The following is a 20761-nucleotide window of genomic DNA, read 5'->3' as shown; positions in this document are numbered from 1 at the left end:
GCTGGGCAAACTTCTCTTTGGCATCTACTTTTTGAATGTTAAAGCCAATGTCAATGGGCTTTGGCTGACTAGGTTTGCAAATGATTGCACACTGGGAGCAGTCATTAAACCCCCCCAGATAAGAACACCCTTCAGGAAGGTCTAATACATACAAACACTTGATGACAAAGCCATGCCTTAAAACTTAATATCAATAAATGCATTATAGTACCTTTTAGGAAGTATATCACTCCAGGTAATTATGTCATCAATAAAACACCTTTAAAAGTTGGCTCATTAGTCAGGGATCTGGTAACTAATGTAGACACTAACCTGGCCTTTGACCAGCATGTGTCCAAAGTATTAAGAAAATCCTTCTATGTTGCTCAACTTATAAGCAAGGGCATGGCATCTAGTTCCAGACAGGTCATCATATCACTGCACTCAGTCCTTATCAGTCCCATCAGAGAGTATAATGTCTCGTTTGACATATACAGCTTCAACAGAACCAAATCAGCTAACAAAGCAAATCAAAAGATAAATCCCAAAGCACAGGACCCAAAGCCAGATGTTAAAATGTACAAAACTTTTAAGAAGTCACGACACGCCAATAATAAACCAAACGCTTTCACCTGGCTCCTGCCAGGCTTTCTCAAGGAATGAATAGAAACCACAGTATCATTAACATTTTTATATCACATTACTTGGTCAGCTGAACAGTAAATTAGTTTAATAAGGAAAATGTGAAATGTTTGATGTATTTAAGTTTTAACATGTATTAGAATTTTTTTATGATTTTAAAGCAAAGTAACGGAATTTTGATTAATTGAAACTAATTTACTGGTCAGCTGAAAGCCTGGCAGGAGCCGGGTGAAAGCGCTTGGTTTATTATTGGTGCATCATGACTTATTAAAAGTTTTGTACATTTTAACATCTGGCTTCGGGTCCTGTGCTTTGGGATTTATCTTTTCGTTTGATATATACCTGACCAGATACATGCAGCAACTGGCATGTCTACAGAAGTTCCTTACAAAAAGAATACAGGGAGTAACCACAATGGTGATCTCCTTAAAGTCCTATCTCTTTACTCAGTATCTTACAGACTTATGAGATGTGATCTTTGTCTGGCATACTGGGCATCCCTGAACCCTGTTTGATGAACATTTTGCACATTCACAAAACAAACAGCATCAGAAGTACTAGAGTAAAAGACCTAATTTTTGCTTGTGATATAAATAGGACATGTTGGAGAGACATATATGTTTCTTAGAGAATTCCTGTTATCTGGAACAAGCTCCCTACCCATGTGAAGAAGAGTTCCTCCCTATCCCTTTTTAAGCCCAACTTGGACCAATGGATGGGTAATACAAAATTCACTCCTGGTCTGACTCCTATGTCTCTGACAGACAGAGTCAGTAAGTAAATCACCGCCTGTATAAATCAGATTTGTGGGTCCCATTAGAGTTGCATGGCTAGACTTGCAATGGCCTTAGTGGTCATTAGCCTAGTATGCACCTGTGAACCTAATATCAGTAAGAGTCCTCATATCACATTCTGGCCAAACATAGAACCCATTCCTTGACACTCACAAGTCTTGAAACATATCTTTATAAACTAGCAGTACCATTTCATTAGCCCAAACACTTTCTTTCTAGGAGAATATCACTATCTCCTGGCATGCCTCTCAACCTCTTAGTATAAGAAATCCCAGCAACAAGGGCATTCGTAGAAGACTAGGCAGAGTGATATGCATTATATGTCACCACAATGCTTTCTCCATATGAGTCACAGTTCAGCACACCTGCTTTGGATGTGCCCATCAGGATGTGCCTAATGCTTATCCCCCTTGTCCATACACTTGCATCATGCTCTTCCACTGATGAATTGCAGCAACATGTGGTTTGGTCCTCCCTACTCTCACCTCCCAAAGTGGGCATGTCTGTCCATCCCTGCTATCTATGTCAGGCATGCAAACCACTTATTAAACTCAGGTTGTTTGGGCCATATTTAGGACTTTATCCCTCTAGGCCATTGGAGCTGGCACATTGAGTAATAGTTTTGACAATAATGTAAAAACATGTATTTGTATATGAGCCCAGATGGTTCTGCAGAAGATCAATTTTCATTGAGAAAGTCCCGCTTTGAATACCAGGACTAGTCCCAGCCCTAAAAGGCACTGACCAAATTGTGACGTAGTCAGCGTGGAAGTCATCTGTCTTTTGTATTCCTGCACCTAGTCTATAAATGAATGAACAGTGGGAGATAGAGTATTAGTGCGGCAAGTTATAAATCTTTAACTTTATTACTTCCCATCACTTTTGTACATATTAGTGACTATGTTTTTGCTCATATTAACCAGTCTGGATGTACATAGCTTGAGTATCAACACCAAAGATCCTTTGCATACACTGTCTTGTAGTGTAAAGCAGATCACAGTTTATAGCAAAAAAATACATTGATTTCTATAGTTTAGTAATCTTTATCTGAAGTATTGTGTGTGTGGTGTTTGCATGTCCTCATCATGTCTCATCATGTCTGCCTGTTACCCTGTTTTATTTCCAGAGTACACTAGTTTCTTCCCACATCATGAAATCATACTATTAGGTAAAATGATGGTCCAGTATATTTCCCATAGGTATGCACGTAATCTTTGAATGAGCATGTGTATGTATCTTATAATAGACTTGTCTTCCATTTAGGATAAACTTTCAACTTGCCCACTGCATGATGGAATAGGTTCTGGTTCACACTTAATCCTAAATAGGATAAACTGGGTATCAGAGAATAAGTTAATGACTGGATGGATGAGTTAATCAATTTATAAATGAGTGATATTCATTTACAACAATTCCATCACAGTCATCATACCTATTAACCTTTTAGAGCAGAAAATCTGGAAAGCCATAGATAATGGGGGAAAAAAGGCCCAAAAATAGGGACAATTTTTAAATACTGCTCTTACAAACTTGGAAAGTTGATAGAATAACATGTTTTGCATTAGCATGAATTTTCTGAAGAGAATCAAGTCTGAAACTCAAATGTCTGTCATTATTTTCTGACTTCAATCCTCAATAAGATGGCAATAATTTGTCAGAAAACCAAAATTTTATTTGGAAAAGACCAAAAGTATGAGACAAAAATCTGGACATTCTCCAAAAAAGCTGTACAATAGAGAGGTATGACAGACATATAGATGTTTCTGAATAGTAGAAAATAAAAATGTACTCAAAATTAGTGTTAATTACTCAGTTTTGAATCAATGTATTTACAGTACATCTACGCACAGACGTCAGCACAATTCATATTGCATATATAGACACATATTTTAAAATATCAACTGTTCAAGAACTAGTGAAGATGGCTAGCTGCCATTGTTGCCATTTCAAGACTAGCCAATTTCACATCTATATATCAGTTGCACTTGAATTTGCACAGGGATGAACTTTGTCTTTATGTGGATGGGGAGCCTGTTCCAGAACAGCAGTATCTTCTTTGAAATATACCTGTTCAACAAAACCATTCTGTTGATGTGACATAAGAGGGTTAGATCCTTAGACTGAGTATTTCTGATGCCATTTGACTTGATGATGTGCAGTAAATCCATTAGTATTGGATTGGAGAATGCCTTGCATGCCAGATACAGGCTACTGAGTAGAATGATAGGGCTTCAAGTTGATCCATGTTGGACATGTTTTGTAGGCCTTGTATCCTTTTAGTAAGGTATCTCTGTGCCCATTTCAGTTGTGCATATGTCCGGACAGATGCAAGGGACATTACATTCAATGATGGGCCTAATGACGGCTGGGCTGAGTAAAGAAAGACAATGGCATTCCTAGATCTAGAAAAATCCCTTTGTTTATAAGCTGTGCAACATACAGGGACTTTCTTACAATAATGGACATATGCTGGTTAAACATTATCTCACTGTCTACATAAGTTCCCAAATCGCAAAAAACTGGGTCAGCTGTTATGGAGGTATTGTCAATGTGGTAGTTCCCTAAGGTAGATAACTTCCCAAAGGATACAACAATGCATTTTTTGACATTTAGTTTCAGTTCATGATTTTGGCATCCGTTATGTATTTGGGACAAACCTTCCTGAAGGATGACTAAGTAATTTGGGGATTATTTAATGACTGCTTCAAGCTTACAGTCATTTGTAAACTTAGTCAGCCAGGCCCCTTCGGTATTGGCTTTGACTTCAGAAAAGTATACATAAACAAGAGAGGTCCCAGCATAGAACTTTGGGGACTCCACTGGTGGTGGTTCTCTTTGTGGAGGTAACTTCACATATTTTGATTTCTTGTGTCCCATCTGTGAGCTAGCTGGCGATCCATCGGGTGACATAGGGCTTTATTCACAGTTTATTTGGGTTTTCTATTATGCCCAAGTGGGAAATGCATCAAAAGCTTTGCTTTGGCCAAGTTGATATGCAGTGTGTACCATTTTGCTTTCATCCCTCGGTTTGGTGACCTTTTCAAAAAAAATCCACCAGTTAAGTAAGCATGATCTGCCCTTTACGAATCCAAACTGAGATGGTTCCAGTGTTTGGAGGTTTCCTATGTCTTGATTGATTAGTTCCATGATACGCCTTTCTATAGTTTTGCATATAAAGCTGGTCAGACTTAAGTTCTTCAAGTTTACAAATGGTCACTGATGAAAAAAAAACACATAAGAAAAAGGAAATGCGGAAAGTAAGACCTGACTTCTACAGAGTGGCATCCCCTGTGCTATACAGCAATGCAACAACTTAGTGCCATGTCCTGTATATACACTGAGCTGTCATCATGAACACAGTATAAGGTGTATTATTAGTGAACTAACAGCAGAGAAATAGGATTGGTCCAGAGTGCTTATAACTTATTATCTTGCCTTATTATAGATTTTTTGTTTGTGTGTGTGTGTGTGTGTGGGGGGGGGTGTGCAATGACCTCTTTATCTTACTTGATTGAATGCAGCTTGGTAGCCACTTAATGAAAAGTGAGGTTGTTTATACTGTGGCCAGAGATGAAAAACTGTTTAACTGAAGAGCCTGCTCTAAAGTCTGATCAAATATCTGGATATGGATTGTGACTAAAGCCTAGTATGTAAGAAAGATGTTTCAGAATATGGAATGAAACTGCAAATTCGAAGCATAGTTGTAATATGGACAGGTTTAAATTAATGATAGCAGGAGTCAGTGTTTTAGGAGAATGGAATTCAAGGTCTAAAAAGAAAACACACTGCAGGGAATATAAGATAGTATTTTTCAGCAATCTCTGTAAGCTTGACTTTGTGTGGGTGCAGGACAATAGGAAACCTGCAAAGGAATGTGCCATTGCAGAGTGACTTGATATGGAGATCTTGGACTTAATACCCCTACATACCATACACATTTTGGAACTGATATACAACAACTTCTTTATTACTCAAAACTTAAAAAAATTAATAAAAAAATGCTTCAAATCAGAACCATGGATCCTTCTTGACTTATATTATAAAACAGATTAAGCTTTTTTCATCCTTTCAAAACTAGGACTTCATCATAATCAGTATTTCCACATCCTTAACCCATTTATATAGTCTGAAAACCATTTTAATTAACCATCATATTAGTGCCACCTCTTCTCATGGTTTAAATAAAGCTACATCCTTGCTAGTGTATTGAAATTAAAGGATGCATATTTTATGTCTTAAATTTTCACAAATATTTATTAGCGTTTTAATATAACTAGAGTAAAACATGAATTTAAGGTTTTATAAATACGTTTTAAAACATATCTTTTCTGTTGAGTTTTACTAATGGTGAAAAGTTTATTTCTATGGTGATGCTTTAATTGTAATGAGAGTTAAGGAGGGGTTGTTAATTGTGGCTAATTTTGTGTGCTTATATATGCTATGAATGCTTTGTTACTTTATTCTGAAGAAGTCCATCATATTAAGGATGAAAGTGCTAAACACGGTCATAAAGAAGTTGTTGGACATCAGTTCCAAAGTCCTTCAGTTTTCTTTTTGTTGTTCAATGGTTTGTTGTTCGATTTATTTTTGTGGTTTTTATCATGCAGATTGTTTTATGAATAGTGGTTGCAGTGACAGTCTGAAAATGTCCTTTTTAAAAGTAATACATTTCATAAAAGAAACTGTGAGATGCTGTGTTTCAGCAGTTAGCATTATGACCTCACAGCAAGAGTTTCCCCGGTCCGATTCTCTGCTGGGGTGCCTTCTGTGCAGAGGCTGCACATCTTCCCTGTGTTTGCATGGGTTTCCTCTTGGTGCCCCTGTTTCCTCCCACATTCCAAAGACATACGTCTGAAAGGTTTCTCCCCGGGCCTCCGCTAAAAATGGGCTCTGTCTCAGTCGGACTTTCCCAGTAAACAAATGTTAAATAAAAATATGATGAAAGGTATGCAGTTCAGTCCTAACTAGTTACACGATTTACAGAAACTGGAAGATAAAAAACTTAAAAATAGGTCCATCATAGATGTAAATTATAGCTCAGTTCCTACAGTAAGAGTATGACATGCATACTTGCCAACACCAGTGAAGTTTATACTTCGGTAGTAACACTGTCCTTTTTAGTGGTATACTAAGCACAGACTGAAAGAGCTTGTGACAGATAATGATAAAGCTGACCAGTACAGAAAGAGCTGCAACTAGCTTAAGCCAGCAACATGTAAATGGAACCATCTGCAAACAAAATCTCAAAGTGACATAGGATCATAGGAGGTTACTAGGCTATCGACCCGGAGATCATTTCAAGCCTAGCCATTGCATCCCAATGTAATACCATGGATACTTTAGTCAATTCCCAAGATTGTATTTAATAATGACTGCCTATGTCCAGGAGGGTTGTGGGCACTATCCCTGGTAAGAAATTTTTACCTGCACTCATCCAGGTTCCTCATGAACATTGTCATAGAGGTGCTCTGCTTCACATGAATTGACAGCCTATTCCAGAGATGTGGTAGTTGGTGGGAGGCAAATCTGTCCCTCCAGACATCTTAATCAGTCACAGGCCATATTTATGTCACTGGAACGGATAGTTCTAGTCTCATTAATGATTTACGGATGTGCAGTAATTTCATTGGTTTGGGTCAGTGTACAGCATTAAGGAGAATGACAAAGGCTATTGTACCTTGCTATTATTATGTGTCACAAAAATTAACTGTACTGTAGCACACTGCAGATGAAACTACCATATATCAATGGTAGGGGTATTTTTGGGGCTTTGCCTCTGCAACTCATTTTACATGACAAAAAAGTGGTGATGACTGAGGTACTATATCAAAATCTTCAAATAATGAAGATGATATTACTGATCTTTATAATCTTGCATTAAAATGTATGTACCTTATTCTTGAAAACTGGTCAGGATAAACATGGGTCACAGTTCCATATTCTGAAATGTACATACACTGTTGGTGTATTACATACATTTTGGCATTATTAATAATCCCCATTTACGCAGGAGTGTCATATATCTATGTATGCCCATTCAGTGAATGACTAATGAACAAAATACATAGCACTGTCAGTGATACAACAGGTAACACACTTTCCATTGGTGCAGAAGGCTGTGCATTCTATTCCTTCACCAGGTAGACCAATTTTTGTCACTGCAATGTAGCATAAGGGGGTGTTGGACACCTGAGTGTGCTATCCTTCAGAAGAGACATTAAATGGAGACCCCACCTGCTTGAGTTGGTAGTAGCCCAGGTGGATGTAAAAGATCCCATGGCACTTATCAAAAAGAGTAGGGAAGTTCCCTGATGCACTGGCCAAATTTTGCCTAGTAGTATAAATACCATATTGAGTCTCCCCTGAAAAGAGGTAGTAGCCTAATGGGACTAACAGTCAACAAAAGGATAAATAAATAAATGTACAAATCAAGACAGGAATAAGAAAAGAAAGAAAATAAGAAATGCCAAGTGCATAAATATATTGATATATTAATTCCCAAGAGTCTTCTGTTGAGAAAAGATCATAATGTTGAAATGGTCAGTGGTTATGCTGTTTTATTTATTTGTTTATTTATTTTTTTTTAGAAATTTGCAGCTATGATTTACTTTGTCATGCAGTAAATCCACTTTTCAGGAAAAATGGTATGCTGTTAGAACAGTTAGTGGTTGATTGAACAAAATTTTGAACACTTAGGCCTGTGTATCTGTTTTGTTTACCTCCCCACTCCCACTACCTGATTAAAGTCATCCTCCTCCCAACCAGTGGAAACATTCATGTCCCATCCACGGGACAAGAGTTGCCTGGGAGATGCATCATTCAGGCTGTTGTCGGTGGTGGCCTTAAATACTTGAATGCACTTGGTCAAGCACTGTAGGATGGGGTTGTACAATGGACTGACAGCACAGGTGTCCCTTCATTTCACCTCAAAAGCATGAGTGGTGGATTCCCTGGTCAACATATGGAAACCTCCCCATGTCTCCATCTGCCCCCTAAATCCATGCAGCCCTCTGCTAAGGGAAAGCCCCTTCACACCTCCTTCTTCCTGCCTAGCTCCACAAAGACAGTGCCACTATTTAAACACTGGTCCCTTGAGTCACAGTGAGGGCCCCATTCTACTGTACTTCACTTTGCTTGGCTATACTGCATTTAGAAAGAGTAAATGCCAGTCACTCATAGAGTACATTCAGAAAAATCATAGACAAACTGACATATACCACACATGCGCGCGCACACACATACACACACACACACACGTGCACACAGAGATTTTCTCATATCTTTCACAGTTTTTAGTGCAGGAATAAATACATATTCTGCATGCTGAAGACAAAGATAAGCACAATGTTGTGTAAGTATGATGTTTAATATGAATTACATTATTAAATCAGTTCTGATGTGCATTAAAAAAAAAACAAAGCACTGAGACCTACATCAACATTCCTGCTAACCATCACACTTTTTAATATTTCCGACTAAACTGTTGAAAACTGAAACATTGTCCTAATTTGATGTGATTTTACTTTCAGTGATTTCTGATGGTACTGCATTTGTACTTTAGTAAAGGATTTATAAATGCATATAAATTTTAGACAAACATTGTACAAATCAATGCATTTTGACAATTTGTGTGTAGTTGTCGTTGAAATAAAAGAACATTATTTATCCATAGGTCACCACTGGGTGGGTGTATGTCTGGCGATGTTACACAGCAAATGAGCTCTACCTGACCATAACTAATCCTAGGATAATAAATATTATCTCTGAAAAAATTTGTAATTGGTTTGTATAATCTCACATGTATAAATAACAAATGCATTCAGTATCTTCCTTCATACAGATTCCAAGTATTTCACCTCAGGATACCCCATCATCAAGTATTTTTTACATATATACTTTAGTATGCAATTAATTCTGAAGAGTATGTCAGCAGTGATACAGTGAATTGTGTGTAATTTCCTTAGCTTTTAAAAAATATATATCACTGTTTGTTTGGCAGGAACCAAAATGTCAGCAAAGGTGTTACCATTCTACCAAAAGAAGCAGAAACATTTTGACCTGGATTACAGGAACACCCAGGCCAGATATGCAATCCAAGAGTATACTGCTGCAAGGTACGTCCCTCATTATTAACTGTTATGTGCTGAAAGAAAGAAGGAATAAATGTAAACAACCAAGCCCTATATCTTGAGAACTGTTAATTTTTCCTTTTACTTTAGCATTCATTTTAAGCATTGTTTCTACAGTTTGCTCAGGAACATTGAGAATGGATTGACAGTCAATGAAAGTTTTAGTATGTACATCCAGTTGATCAATGCAAAAAAGGGAGAAGTTTGCATATAACTACTTTCAGACCTTATTTGGTATTCTGTGTTATGAACTAGTTGAAAAATCCTCAGAGTAAATATACCACCACACAGATTGTGATACCTAATATGAAACAATAGAAAAAGAATATTGTAAAATACAAAAAATCACTTATGATAAAGCACACATACTTAAAAGTTCTAAAATGCTGCTTCATCAAGACCAGTGCAAAATTATCTTTTCATACTGTTGTTTCTACAAATTATATGCTTTTTTTCATTTGGAATGCAGTAGCCTCACAAATCATTATGTTAATTAGTGAAGCTAAGGCTTTTGTCATCACAGAATAAAATGATTCAGTGACTTGTACAACACAGAGACATAGACAAACATTCTGTATGCGTGGATATATGGTTACTGTGTGACATGTACATCTGTGTTGCTACAGATAACCAAATAAACAAGCCGTATGTCTTAGACAAGAAGCATATAAACATGTTGGAGTCTACACTATCTGCTTGAGCTATTAGCAAAAGTAGTCAGCCGTAAAGACTACAACTATTGAGTTAGGAAAAAGGAGATGAAAACTGCTAATACCACAAATTGTAGGAGAAGATTAAGGAAAACTGTTGTGGTCCACTAACAGGAAGTACTAAGATGCTGGATCACAGTCATGATGTCATATAGTAATAACCGATGACGTCGGTGTGGTATATTGAAGATTTACCCACTGTTGTCGTGATTAAATAAAGCCAACTGTTGGTAAATCTTCAATATACCACAAGCACGGAGTCGTTATTGGTATTATACAATGACATTATTTAAGAAAAAAAATACTTTTATTAAATAATGTCTTTGTATAATGGCGCATTACTGTTCTTCCGTGGCTGGTGGTATACTGCTTCCTTTCGTTGATGTACTGCGCATGCGTATGGGACTTGCGATCCCACCTATACAGTGCTCAGGAAAGTAAGCAACGGAGAAAAGATCTCAGCTGGTCTGCTTTTCCTTTATTTATTTATTTATTTATTTTAATTTAAAAAAAAAAAAAAGGTTCGGGAAGTTTAGGGTAAGAAAGAGACAGAATGGAGGAAATACAAGGGAAATCAGGTACATGTCTTTAGCTTTAAACAACGTACCTGATTTCCCTTGTATTTTCTGCATGGTGTCTGTCTCGCATGTCTGGAGTCCTCCGGACTACAAATTTTGTTTTTATTTTTGTTCTAAAAAAAAAAAGTTAAAATTAAAGAATATTCCAATGGAAAAAATTCCAGGTGACCAGACCTTTTACTGTTGGTATATTCTCGGATTTACAACGGGTATGCTGGTTGGGCTGGGCAATCAGCATGCTCGTTTTAGAATGTTAATAGCCACTCATTGTGTAATAATTTTTATTTGACAAACATTGATTTTGCATTTACTAGAGTTTTGGAGTAGCAGGAGCCTATGCTATGGACATGGGAGCACTTTTAATAAGTGAAGCTCCTAAATATCAACTTTGCTTTGGTGAAACTTTTTGGTTGAAAAAAATCAGGTGGTCAACAGGTGTGAAGGATGACAATCCAAATGCTGGTGAATGTGCCCCTTCTCAGGGAATGTGCAGTTTCAGGATTGCTATATATAAATAGCAAGAGGAGGGGGCAGGGGGCTTGACTTCTTGAAAAAAAAAGTCAATTTCTTTCACATGGTGTAATGTTATATCTCGGAGCATACGCATTAAGATGTGGATATTTTTTTCAGTCCTTTGCAGTCAGTATTTGTAGTGTTGATCTGCTGAAGTTTAGATTACATTCTGTAGATCCATAACTATAATAATAATATATATATATATATATATATATATATATATATATATATATATATGCAAGGAAAGAGATATATAGGTTGCTGCCTACACTTAATCTAAACCTCATTTAATTGACAGACAAAATACAGATTGCATAAAACTGACACTGTAAAATATAAACACAGTAAAAATATCTAAGCAAAAATTACTGACAAAATAGGTTTACTAAGGACAGTTTATGACCTTTTCTTAGTGCTGTATGACCTCAGAGTAAGTAGACAGAATTAGCAGGGGGTGTGGGGGGTGCAGGGGAGCTGTTGTTCAGTTTTATCAGATTTTCATTGGTTTTCTATGAGGTTAAATTTTGTCACATTTCTCAATGTTTTTGCAGCGAGGGAAGCTCCTCTGCACCCTCACAACCCCACCCCACCCCGCTAATTATTTCTACCTACTCAGTGGCTGCACAACATTGTGGAAAGGGCATAAACCCTTCCCAAGTCTAAATTTCATCTTCTCATTATTTTGTGTGTTAATCTTTTGCAGTTTAGATGCTTTGCAGTTTTGCTGTTTTTCAGATATTATGCAGTCAGTCTTTTGATAGTCAATTAAATGTGGGTTAGATTAAGTGTAGTTAGTAACACATGTGTGTACACACACACACACACACACACACACACATATATATATATATATATATATATATATATATATATATATATATATATATATGGGATACCTACTAAATCTCAAATGCTGAAAATACCGACACCCAAAATCACGAGCCTGATATACCGAAACACCACAATAACGAAAATGTAAAATACCGAAGTTCAAAATCCCAACGTGGAAGGATTTCATGTATGACATGCCCCATTCCGTAGTATTGAGCAGGACGTTATAAAGCTGTAGTTAGAGAACACAAACCCGTACAATGTGAAACAATATCAAAAATGTCTGACGACTACTTCAGTGTGCCTGGGGAAATCGGTAAACTCTATAGTAGGGTACAATCGCAAAAATGTAAAGAGGTACTAGTGATAGATGGGTATATTTTTCACCTTGAAAAGAAGTCTCATATGAGACGTTACTGGTGCTGTAAACTCAAATGTAGTGATAAATGCAAAGGTAGGACAGTAACTCTCTCCTTGTCTGAAGGTGAAGAACTGTTGAATAGTATCCCTCACAACCATGTGGGAGATACGTTTGAGGTTGAGAGATATACAGTCTGTGGTACTCTAAAGGAAAAAGCTTTGTTGTCTAGAGATACTCCTTTCATGCTGGTAGAAGATGTGATGTCATCAACATCCCTGGAGTGTGTGCCAAGTTTGCCTAATAAGAAAGCTCTTCTACAACAAATTCGGAGGGTGAGAAACAAATATGTGACTGAAACACATATCCCTGACCTTAAGTTAGAGAATTTGGAGATGAATATGTTTCCATTTCAAAGTAGAGTATTTCTAGAAAAGCAGATGGTAGAACCAACTTCCCAGCTCACTGTGATGGTATTTATTACACTAAACAACCTTCATAATCTTAGCATAGCTGCCATCTGGTTAATGGATGGGACGTATTTCTGCAAAGGTGTTCTATGCAGGCAATTGTATAGTATACATGGAATGGTAAAGGATGGAGGGTACAGTAAATGTGTCCCGTTAATGTATAGTTTAATGTCTAAAATGTCTTTGCAGGCATATAATATGATGTGGCACTATATACTTTACTTAATGCCTGTACATGATTTCCAAATGAGTTTGAAATTTGTACTTTGTGATTTTGAAGTGGCTTCCCTGAAAAGTATTAGATTGAACTTTACTGATATCACAGTGAAGGGCTGCATGTTTCACTTTAGTCAGAATTTGTGGAGAAAGGTGCAGCAAACAGGGTTGGGTAGATTGTATAATTGTATTCACGCCTTCCAATTAGTGGTGAAATCATTGGTTGCCTTAGCTTTTCTCAATGAATCAGATGCCATTCCTATGTTCAATCTGTTAAAGGAGACATTTCCACCTGATGGACGGGAAATTGTACAATATTTTTCAGACTGGTACTTTATAGGAAGATTAAGAAAGTTTTCTACAAGATTAACAGGGATTACCAGGTATCCGCCATTATTCCCTATTTCTTTTTGGAATGTTAGTATTATGTCAGTATTATTTGGAGTGGAATTTCCGACACAATTATATGGTGCAAATATCGTGCAGACAAAAAGATTACTGCTTTACTTTTGTTTCAAGCGCACAGGGAGATCATGCTTGTTTTACAGCGGGACTTGTTTATGGTGCATATGTTTTGGTTTCAGTCGTCAGGGTTATGGTTTCGAGATTGTGGGCTGCCGGTATTTATATATATATATATATATATATATATATATATATATATATATATATATATATATAGATATATGGGTCTGGTTCCTTTCGCTGAAAATTATTTCAGCAAAACCAAATCACCGTAAGCACAAAACGGTGAAAACTCATTTTTTGAATTTCATTTCACCGAAAATGGTAGTGGCAGTGTATATGCCCTTTTCCCCACTGTAGTGCGATCCTAGAGTTAGAATGTATAGTTGGGGAGTTGTGGGGGTAGCCCCCCACCTAGCTTGATTTATACTATGCAGTTTCTGTTAAGAGGGTAAGAAAGTACTTTTTAATCAAACTAGGTGGGGGGCTACGCTGTGACCCCCAACTCCTCAACTATATAGTCTAACTCCATGATTGCACTACACTGGGGAAAAGGGCATATACACTGCCACTACCATTTTTGGAGAAATGAAATTCGGTGAAATGAATTTTCGGAGATTTGTGCTTTCGGCGATTTGGTCTTGGTGGAATGAAATTCAGCGAAATGTGCTTTTGCCGAAATGTACCAAATCCATATATATATATATATATATATATATATATATATATACACACACACACACACACACACACACACACACACACACACACACACACACACACACACATACACACACCTATATACAGTGGATATTAAAAGTTTACACACCCCTGTTAAAATGCCAGGTTTTGTTATGTAAAAAAATGAGACCACAGTAAATCATTTCAAAACTTTTCACACCTTTAATGTGACCTATAACCTGTACAATTCAATTGAAAAACAAACAAATTTGTTAGGGGAAAAATATAAAAAATAAAAACGCACAATAAGCTGGTTGCATAAGTGTGCACACCCTTAAACTAATACTTTGTTAAAGTACCTTTAGATTTAATTACAGCATTCGGTCTTCTTGGGTACACACCTGCCATCAATTTAAGAGACTCTGATTAACCGCAAATAAAGTTCAGCTGTCCTAGTAGGATTTTCCTGACATTTACTCATTTGCCTGCTATAGCAAAAGCCATGGTTTACAGAGAGCTTACAAACCATCAAAGGGATCTCATTGTTGAAAGGTATCAGTCATGAGAAGGGTACAAAAAATTTCCACAGCATTAGATATACCATGCAACACAGTGAAGACCGTCATCAAAAAGTGGAGAAAATATGGGACAACAGTGGCATTGTGAAGAACTAGATCTCCCTCAAAAATTGATGAAAAGACAAGACAAAAACTGGACAGGGAGGCTGCCAAGAGACCTACAGCAACACTGAAGGAGCTGCAGGAATTTCTAGCAAGTGCTGGTTGCGGTCGAGTGGTCTCTGAAAGACATGCGTGAATGGGCATGCCTTCGCTGAATGCTGGGCATTGGGCTGGCAACTCGGCACCATAAAAATCTACTGCCAATCATTAGCGGGCTGGAGTTCCGCTGTGGCGACCCCTTATCGGGAAACGCCGAAAAAACAAAAAAACAAACTGGTTGTGTACTACAAGTGACAACAATCTCCCATATTCTCCATATGTCTCGGCTATGAGATAGGGTTGCAAGATCGAAGTCTGTTCTTACACAGAAAACATCCAGGCCCAGCTAAAATTTGCAAAACAATAAATCAAGTCTCCCAAAAGCATGTGGGAAATTGTGTTATGGTCTAATGAGACTAAGGCTGAACTTTTTGGCCACAATTCCAAAAGGTACATTTGGTGCAAAAACAACACTTGGCATCACCAAAACAGCACCATCCCCATGGTGAACCATGGTGGTGGGAGTATCATGCTTTGGGGTTGCTTTTCTTCAGCTGGGACTGGGGCTTTATTCAAGGTGGAGGGAATTATGAACAATTCCAATTACCAGTCACTTTTGGCCCAAACCCTTGAGGCATCTTCTAGAAAGATGAAGAGGAATTTCACCTTTTAACATAACAATGACCACAAGCATATATCCAAATCAACAAAAGAATGACTTCACCAGAAGACAATTAAAGTTTTGGAATGGTCTAGCCAGAGCCCAGACCTAAATCTAATAGAAAATCTGTAGGGTGACCTGAAGAGGGCCGTGCACAAGAGATGCCCTCATAATCTGACAGATTTGGAGCACTTTTGAAAGGAAGAGTGGGCAAATATTACCAAGTTAAGATGTGCCATGCTGATAGACTCCTACCCTAGAAGACTGAATGCTGTAATTAAATCTTAAGGTGCTTCAACAAAGTATTAGTTTTGCATACTGAAGGTAAAGTAATTGAAGCTATCAGCATGTCTACTAATGTTTTTGTTGTTGTTTATAATTTGGAATAGCAAATGCTGCCATCATAATGCATTTATTGATGTGCCAGTGTTTGGAGATTTTATATCTAAAAGTAATCTTTTTCTTATCACTCACTGCCTAAAGATTTTGGTCATGGTACAAAGACTATGCCAGAGATGTTTATTCAGGAACAGACTGAGGATGGAGTTTATCATTCCTTTGTGATTCTTTACTGTTCTGCCAATGCCCTGACAGTACTTGCACATGGAATGGACTAAAGTCAACATGAAAATGATCTTATCTTCCTTATAGATACAGGCTTGCACAATGTTGGGATTAGAGCACAGCTGTTAATTGAAATTATTGTATATCCTAGTCAGTGGAATATGTGCAGTGATAGCAGGTGGAATATTGATAAGTTTTAAGTGAATGGCAGTAGTTGCTCATGTATTTATTCAATAATTCCTGAAGGGAGAATTTTAATAACTTAATTAATAATATTGATTTTAAAGCATCACATTTGTTATGAATGTGTTTGTCTTCAGCAGGATTCACTTTTATTAAGCAGTTGAAAGTGTCACTTTTATGTCTCAAATGACATCAGTCTGGCACTCTGTCTTCCTAAAGAGAGAGCGAGAGAGAGAGAGAGAGAGATAATTCAGAAAAAGGATTTGCAAGACATGGTTATCAAGCCACATGCAAGTAAAATAGTTTAAGTTAGGAAAATTCTAACCAGGTACCCAGGTGATACAAGTAGAATGGATCATCTGTAGGCTGAGCGGTCTCAGTGCCAGTAATTGAATTATAGCAGCGCTCTAGCTCAGATGCCAAATAAGTGAAATGAATACTGCTATCAGGAGTGTAGCTAGAGGCTGCAGGATCTGGTCCAGTGTATCACTAGGCAATCACTGTAGTACTTTTAGGATTAGATAAAAGGTATTATTTCCTATAGCTTATATTCAGTTGGTTAATACTGCACAGTGATGGCAGTCTTGAATGTTAAAACTACATTACTGCTCTGCATTCAAATCCAGGACTGAAGACTTTGTATGCACTTGCCTGCCAAATTGTTGTTGTGTTCTGAAAACTTGGTGGCTTTTGAGTTACCCACCTCTACTATAAATTTGATATTGGACACTCCTCCCAATCCCATTACATCAGCTCATTCTATTGTGCACAGTAAGATCATGAGATCTTTTCAGAATGCTCACCCCCTTAGTTTCTTAACCTTAAATTATCTTTTGCTTCCTCCCCTCCTACTTAACTAAAAAAAAAAAACACTTTATTCAGCTGCTTTTACTGTTTTTGTGTCTCTTTCTACTTTATTACTTTATTTTGTTTTTACTGCTTGTTGTTAAAGTGTTCCATTGCATTTATACTGCTGCATTTATTACTGCTTGTTAGTAGCCTGATTACATTGTAATTGTTACTCTCCATTTTCTTGTGTGGCCAGAGGTAGTTTCTTTACTCACCAGTGGGAGTGGGGAGTACTGAGCTGCTTATTTGTCCTCAGAGGAGTGGTTAGAAGCAGCAACTAGTAATTCGTCGGCCATTTTGGGTCATTTCCTGTTTTTTCCAGCCCCCTGCTATAAAGCACGCGTTAGCACGATTTAGAGCGGAGCTGCTACCGTTGCACACTAGGGCAGCGCCGGTTAATCAGATTTAAACTATTAGGGCTACCTAAAGTCCACTCTTCAAATTTTCCCTTAAAACTACCTTCCTCAAAGTATACTACTGTTCTATTTAGTGTATCCTACAACTATAAATTATCTCTACTTGACTCCCAAGTCGACTATTCTCTATCTGTATAGCGAAGCACTTGCTCCTACAGTACTTATCACCTCGATACAGCACTCTTGTTATAGAAAGTACCCCAAAAAAGCAAACCCCATTTCTCGGTCACCCACATCCCCCAGAACCTTTTCTTAAGTTTTTCTGTCTATTCCTTCTAGCATGTCGAGGGATCAGTTGCTAATGTCCTCTCCTGCTCAGCTGGTGAATCTGGGAATATTGAGGCAATGTTACAATTGCCTCATGTACACAGACAACCCTCTCCTCCTCCCACAAAACACAAATACATGCGAGAGATGCAACTATACGGCCAAACTGGAGGCTGAGCTCTCTCAACATAGGACTGGCATGACCAGACAGGAGGAGAAGGTAACCACACACACTATAGACCCAGTCTCACATAATACCATCACAACCTCAAATCATACACATAAACGCACAAAGACATACTCGGAGGCTCTGATCAAAAATCTACCAAAACAGCAGAGGCCACCAAAGCAGACACCCAAACAACTACCACCTCAGAACACAACACCTGCAACACATAGTCCACACAGTCAGAGTGTCAAGCAGTCACAGCCCTTAAGGTCAAACACAATGCCAGACACACTAGTCATTGGTGACTCCATAGTCAGACACACTGACGTCCCGCTCACCAGACTGAGTAAGGAGAAGGTCACAGTAAGCTGCCTGTCGGGTGCTAGAATCCGCCACATAACGCATGCACTCAGATCTCTCAACAGCAGGTACAAGTACGACTCAATCATTGTCCACGCTGGTGTTAACGACCTGAGACGTACCTCCTTGGACTACATGAAAAGAGACATAGAGGAGCTCTCTGATTATGTAGCCCAAGCAGGTATGACCCTGACCTTGAGCAGTATCCTACCTTCACCAAGAATGATGCCACAATACAGAGATAAGATGATCAGCTTTAACAATTGGCTTAAACTCTGGTGTCATTCAAAGGGGATCCAATGTCTGTCTGCCTGGGATGACATGCTGGACAAGCCACGCTGCTTCGCAAGGGACGGCTTGCACTTGTCACCCCTGGGATTCCGGATTTTGGCAAAGGCTCTTGCCACCCCTATAGTGCCTTTTTAGGCAAGGCTCAAATTCTAAACCTACCACCCTAGAACAAAACAAAGAAAAAACTAAGGGTAATGCTGCTCAATGCCAGAAGTCTCAACCTCAAGATGCACGCACTCGAGGCCCTTCTCAGTATGGAGAACATCGATGTCTGTGCTGTGACAGAAACCTGGTTCAAGGCTCCTGAGAGCACCCCAGCACTATCAGGTTTTATCTCATATCATGCGTTCCGGCCCCAAAACCCGGACAATACCAAGAGAGGAGGAGGGGTATCCATATTCATCAAGGACACCCACACCTCAAGATTGGTGGCATCGCGATGCATTGGAAACCATCCAGGTGCAATTAACCATAGGCAAGATTGCTCTGCAATTTGTAGCATGTTACAGGCCACCCTCGCAAACTCAGGAACCTCATATGGCCTTCCTGAAAACACTGGAGGGAATAAATGTATCTCCAAACACCATCATACTAGGTGACTTCAACTACCCTAATATAGACTGGGAACACTACTCAAGCCCAAACACTCTAGCCCAAAAGTTCCTGGAATTCATAAACTCAAATGCCATGGAACAACTAGTCACCATCCCCACAAGAGGAGAAAACATACTTGATCTCATCATCACGAACATGGGAGCACAATGTTCAACGCCGAAGTATACCCTCACTGGTGAGATCTGATCACAAACTAATCTCGCTGGAGGTCCTCATCCGCCCCCACCCGAAATGAAAAAGACCACAGTAAAGAACTTTTCGAAAGCCGACTTCACACTTCTAAAGACTAGTGTGGTCTCATTTAAGGCCCCTGAGCCGGCGGTTAACATTACTCAAACCGCTGAATCACTTACAAATGCCTTCTACCAGCACCTGCAGGGCTGCATGGATCAGGCAATCCCAAGCAAAACAAAGACTCTTTGTATCAAAGGCAAGCGTCCAGTCTGGTGGACCCCAGCCATAAACAAACTCTACAACAAAAGGAGAAAGCTACTACAAGATAGAGCAAAATCCTTAAAAGGTAAGACACCGCTGATCACTATAAGTAAAAAGCTAAGAGCTCTCATAAAATCATCCAAAGCTAATTTTGAGAAAAAATAGCTAAGGACTCTAAAGACAACCATAAGGCATTCTTTAGCTATGTCAGAAACCTAGGAGGAAACTCCCAGATATGCTCAGAATTAGTTCAAAATGATGTGAAGATTACTGATCCTACAGACATTGCCAACATACTGGCTGACAGGTTCAGTGCAAACTTCTCCCCTCCCCTAAAGGAGAGATATCTATACCAAATGATTGTAGCCCCCAAACATCTCTAACACCCAGGTGAGAACTGCTCTCTCCAAGGCAAAGAACACAGCATCCATGGGACCTGATGGTGTCCCCGGCTGTGTGCTCCATGAACTCAACGAGGAATTAAACCCACAGTTAGGACAGCTGTTTAATCTTAGTCTCACCTCCGGATACGCACTGCCAGGAGTGGCGACAGCGACTGTGGTCCCACTCCACAAAGGCGGTGCCTCCACCGACCCTGGAAATTACCGTCCCATTAGCTTGACAAGCCTTATCTGCAAAGCCATGGAGAGGATCATAATGGATCTCATAAATAAAGACATAGGGAACTTACAGACTTTGGATCCAACCCAGTTTGGCTTTGTCAAAGGCAGATCATGCCTTTTAAACTTGGTTGACTTTTTCGAAACAGTCACCAAGGCCATTGACGAGGGAAAGGCAGTCCATACAGCCTACCTAGACCTGGCGAAGGCTTTTGATACAATACTTCACTCGGGTATCATTGA

General features: G+C 38.6%; 1 protein-coding gene across 1 annotated transcript in view; it reads left to right on the top strand.

Moving 5' to 3' along the window:
- The window catches only part of MYOM2 (myomesin 2), a 688720-nt gene that overhangs the window by 54570 nt on the left and 613389 nt on the right, over positions 1–20761 (top strand). The window contains exon 2 of the mRNA XM_044061901.1: positions 9415–9529. Within this exon, the coding sequence (XP_043917836.1) occupies positions 9423–9529 (107 nt within the window). The 5' untranslated portion in view covers positions 9415–9422. The remainder of the gene's footprint in view (positions 1–9414; positions 9530–20761) is intronic.

This window comes from Protopterus annectens, chromosome 2.part0, assembly GCF_019279795.1.
Source record: "Protopterus annectens isolate FY-2018-M chromosome 2.part0, PAN1.0, whole genome shotgun sequence".
NCBI lineage: Eukaryota > Metazoa > Chordata > Ceratodontiformes > Protopteridae > Protopterus > Protopterus annectens.
Note: the sequence above shows the minus strand (reverse complement) of the source record. Positions and strands in the feature narration are given on the sequence as shown.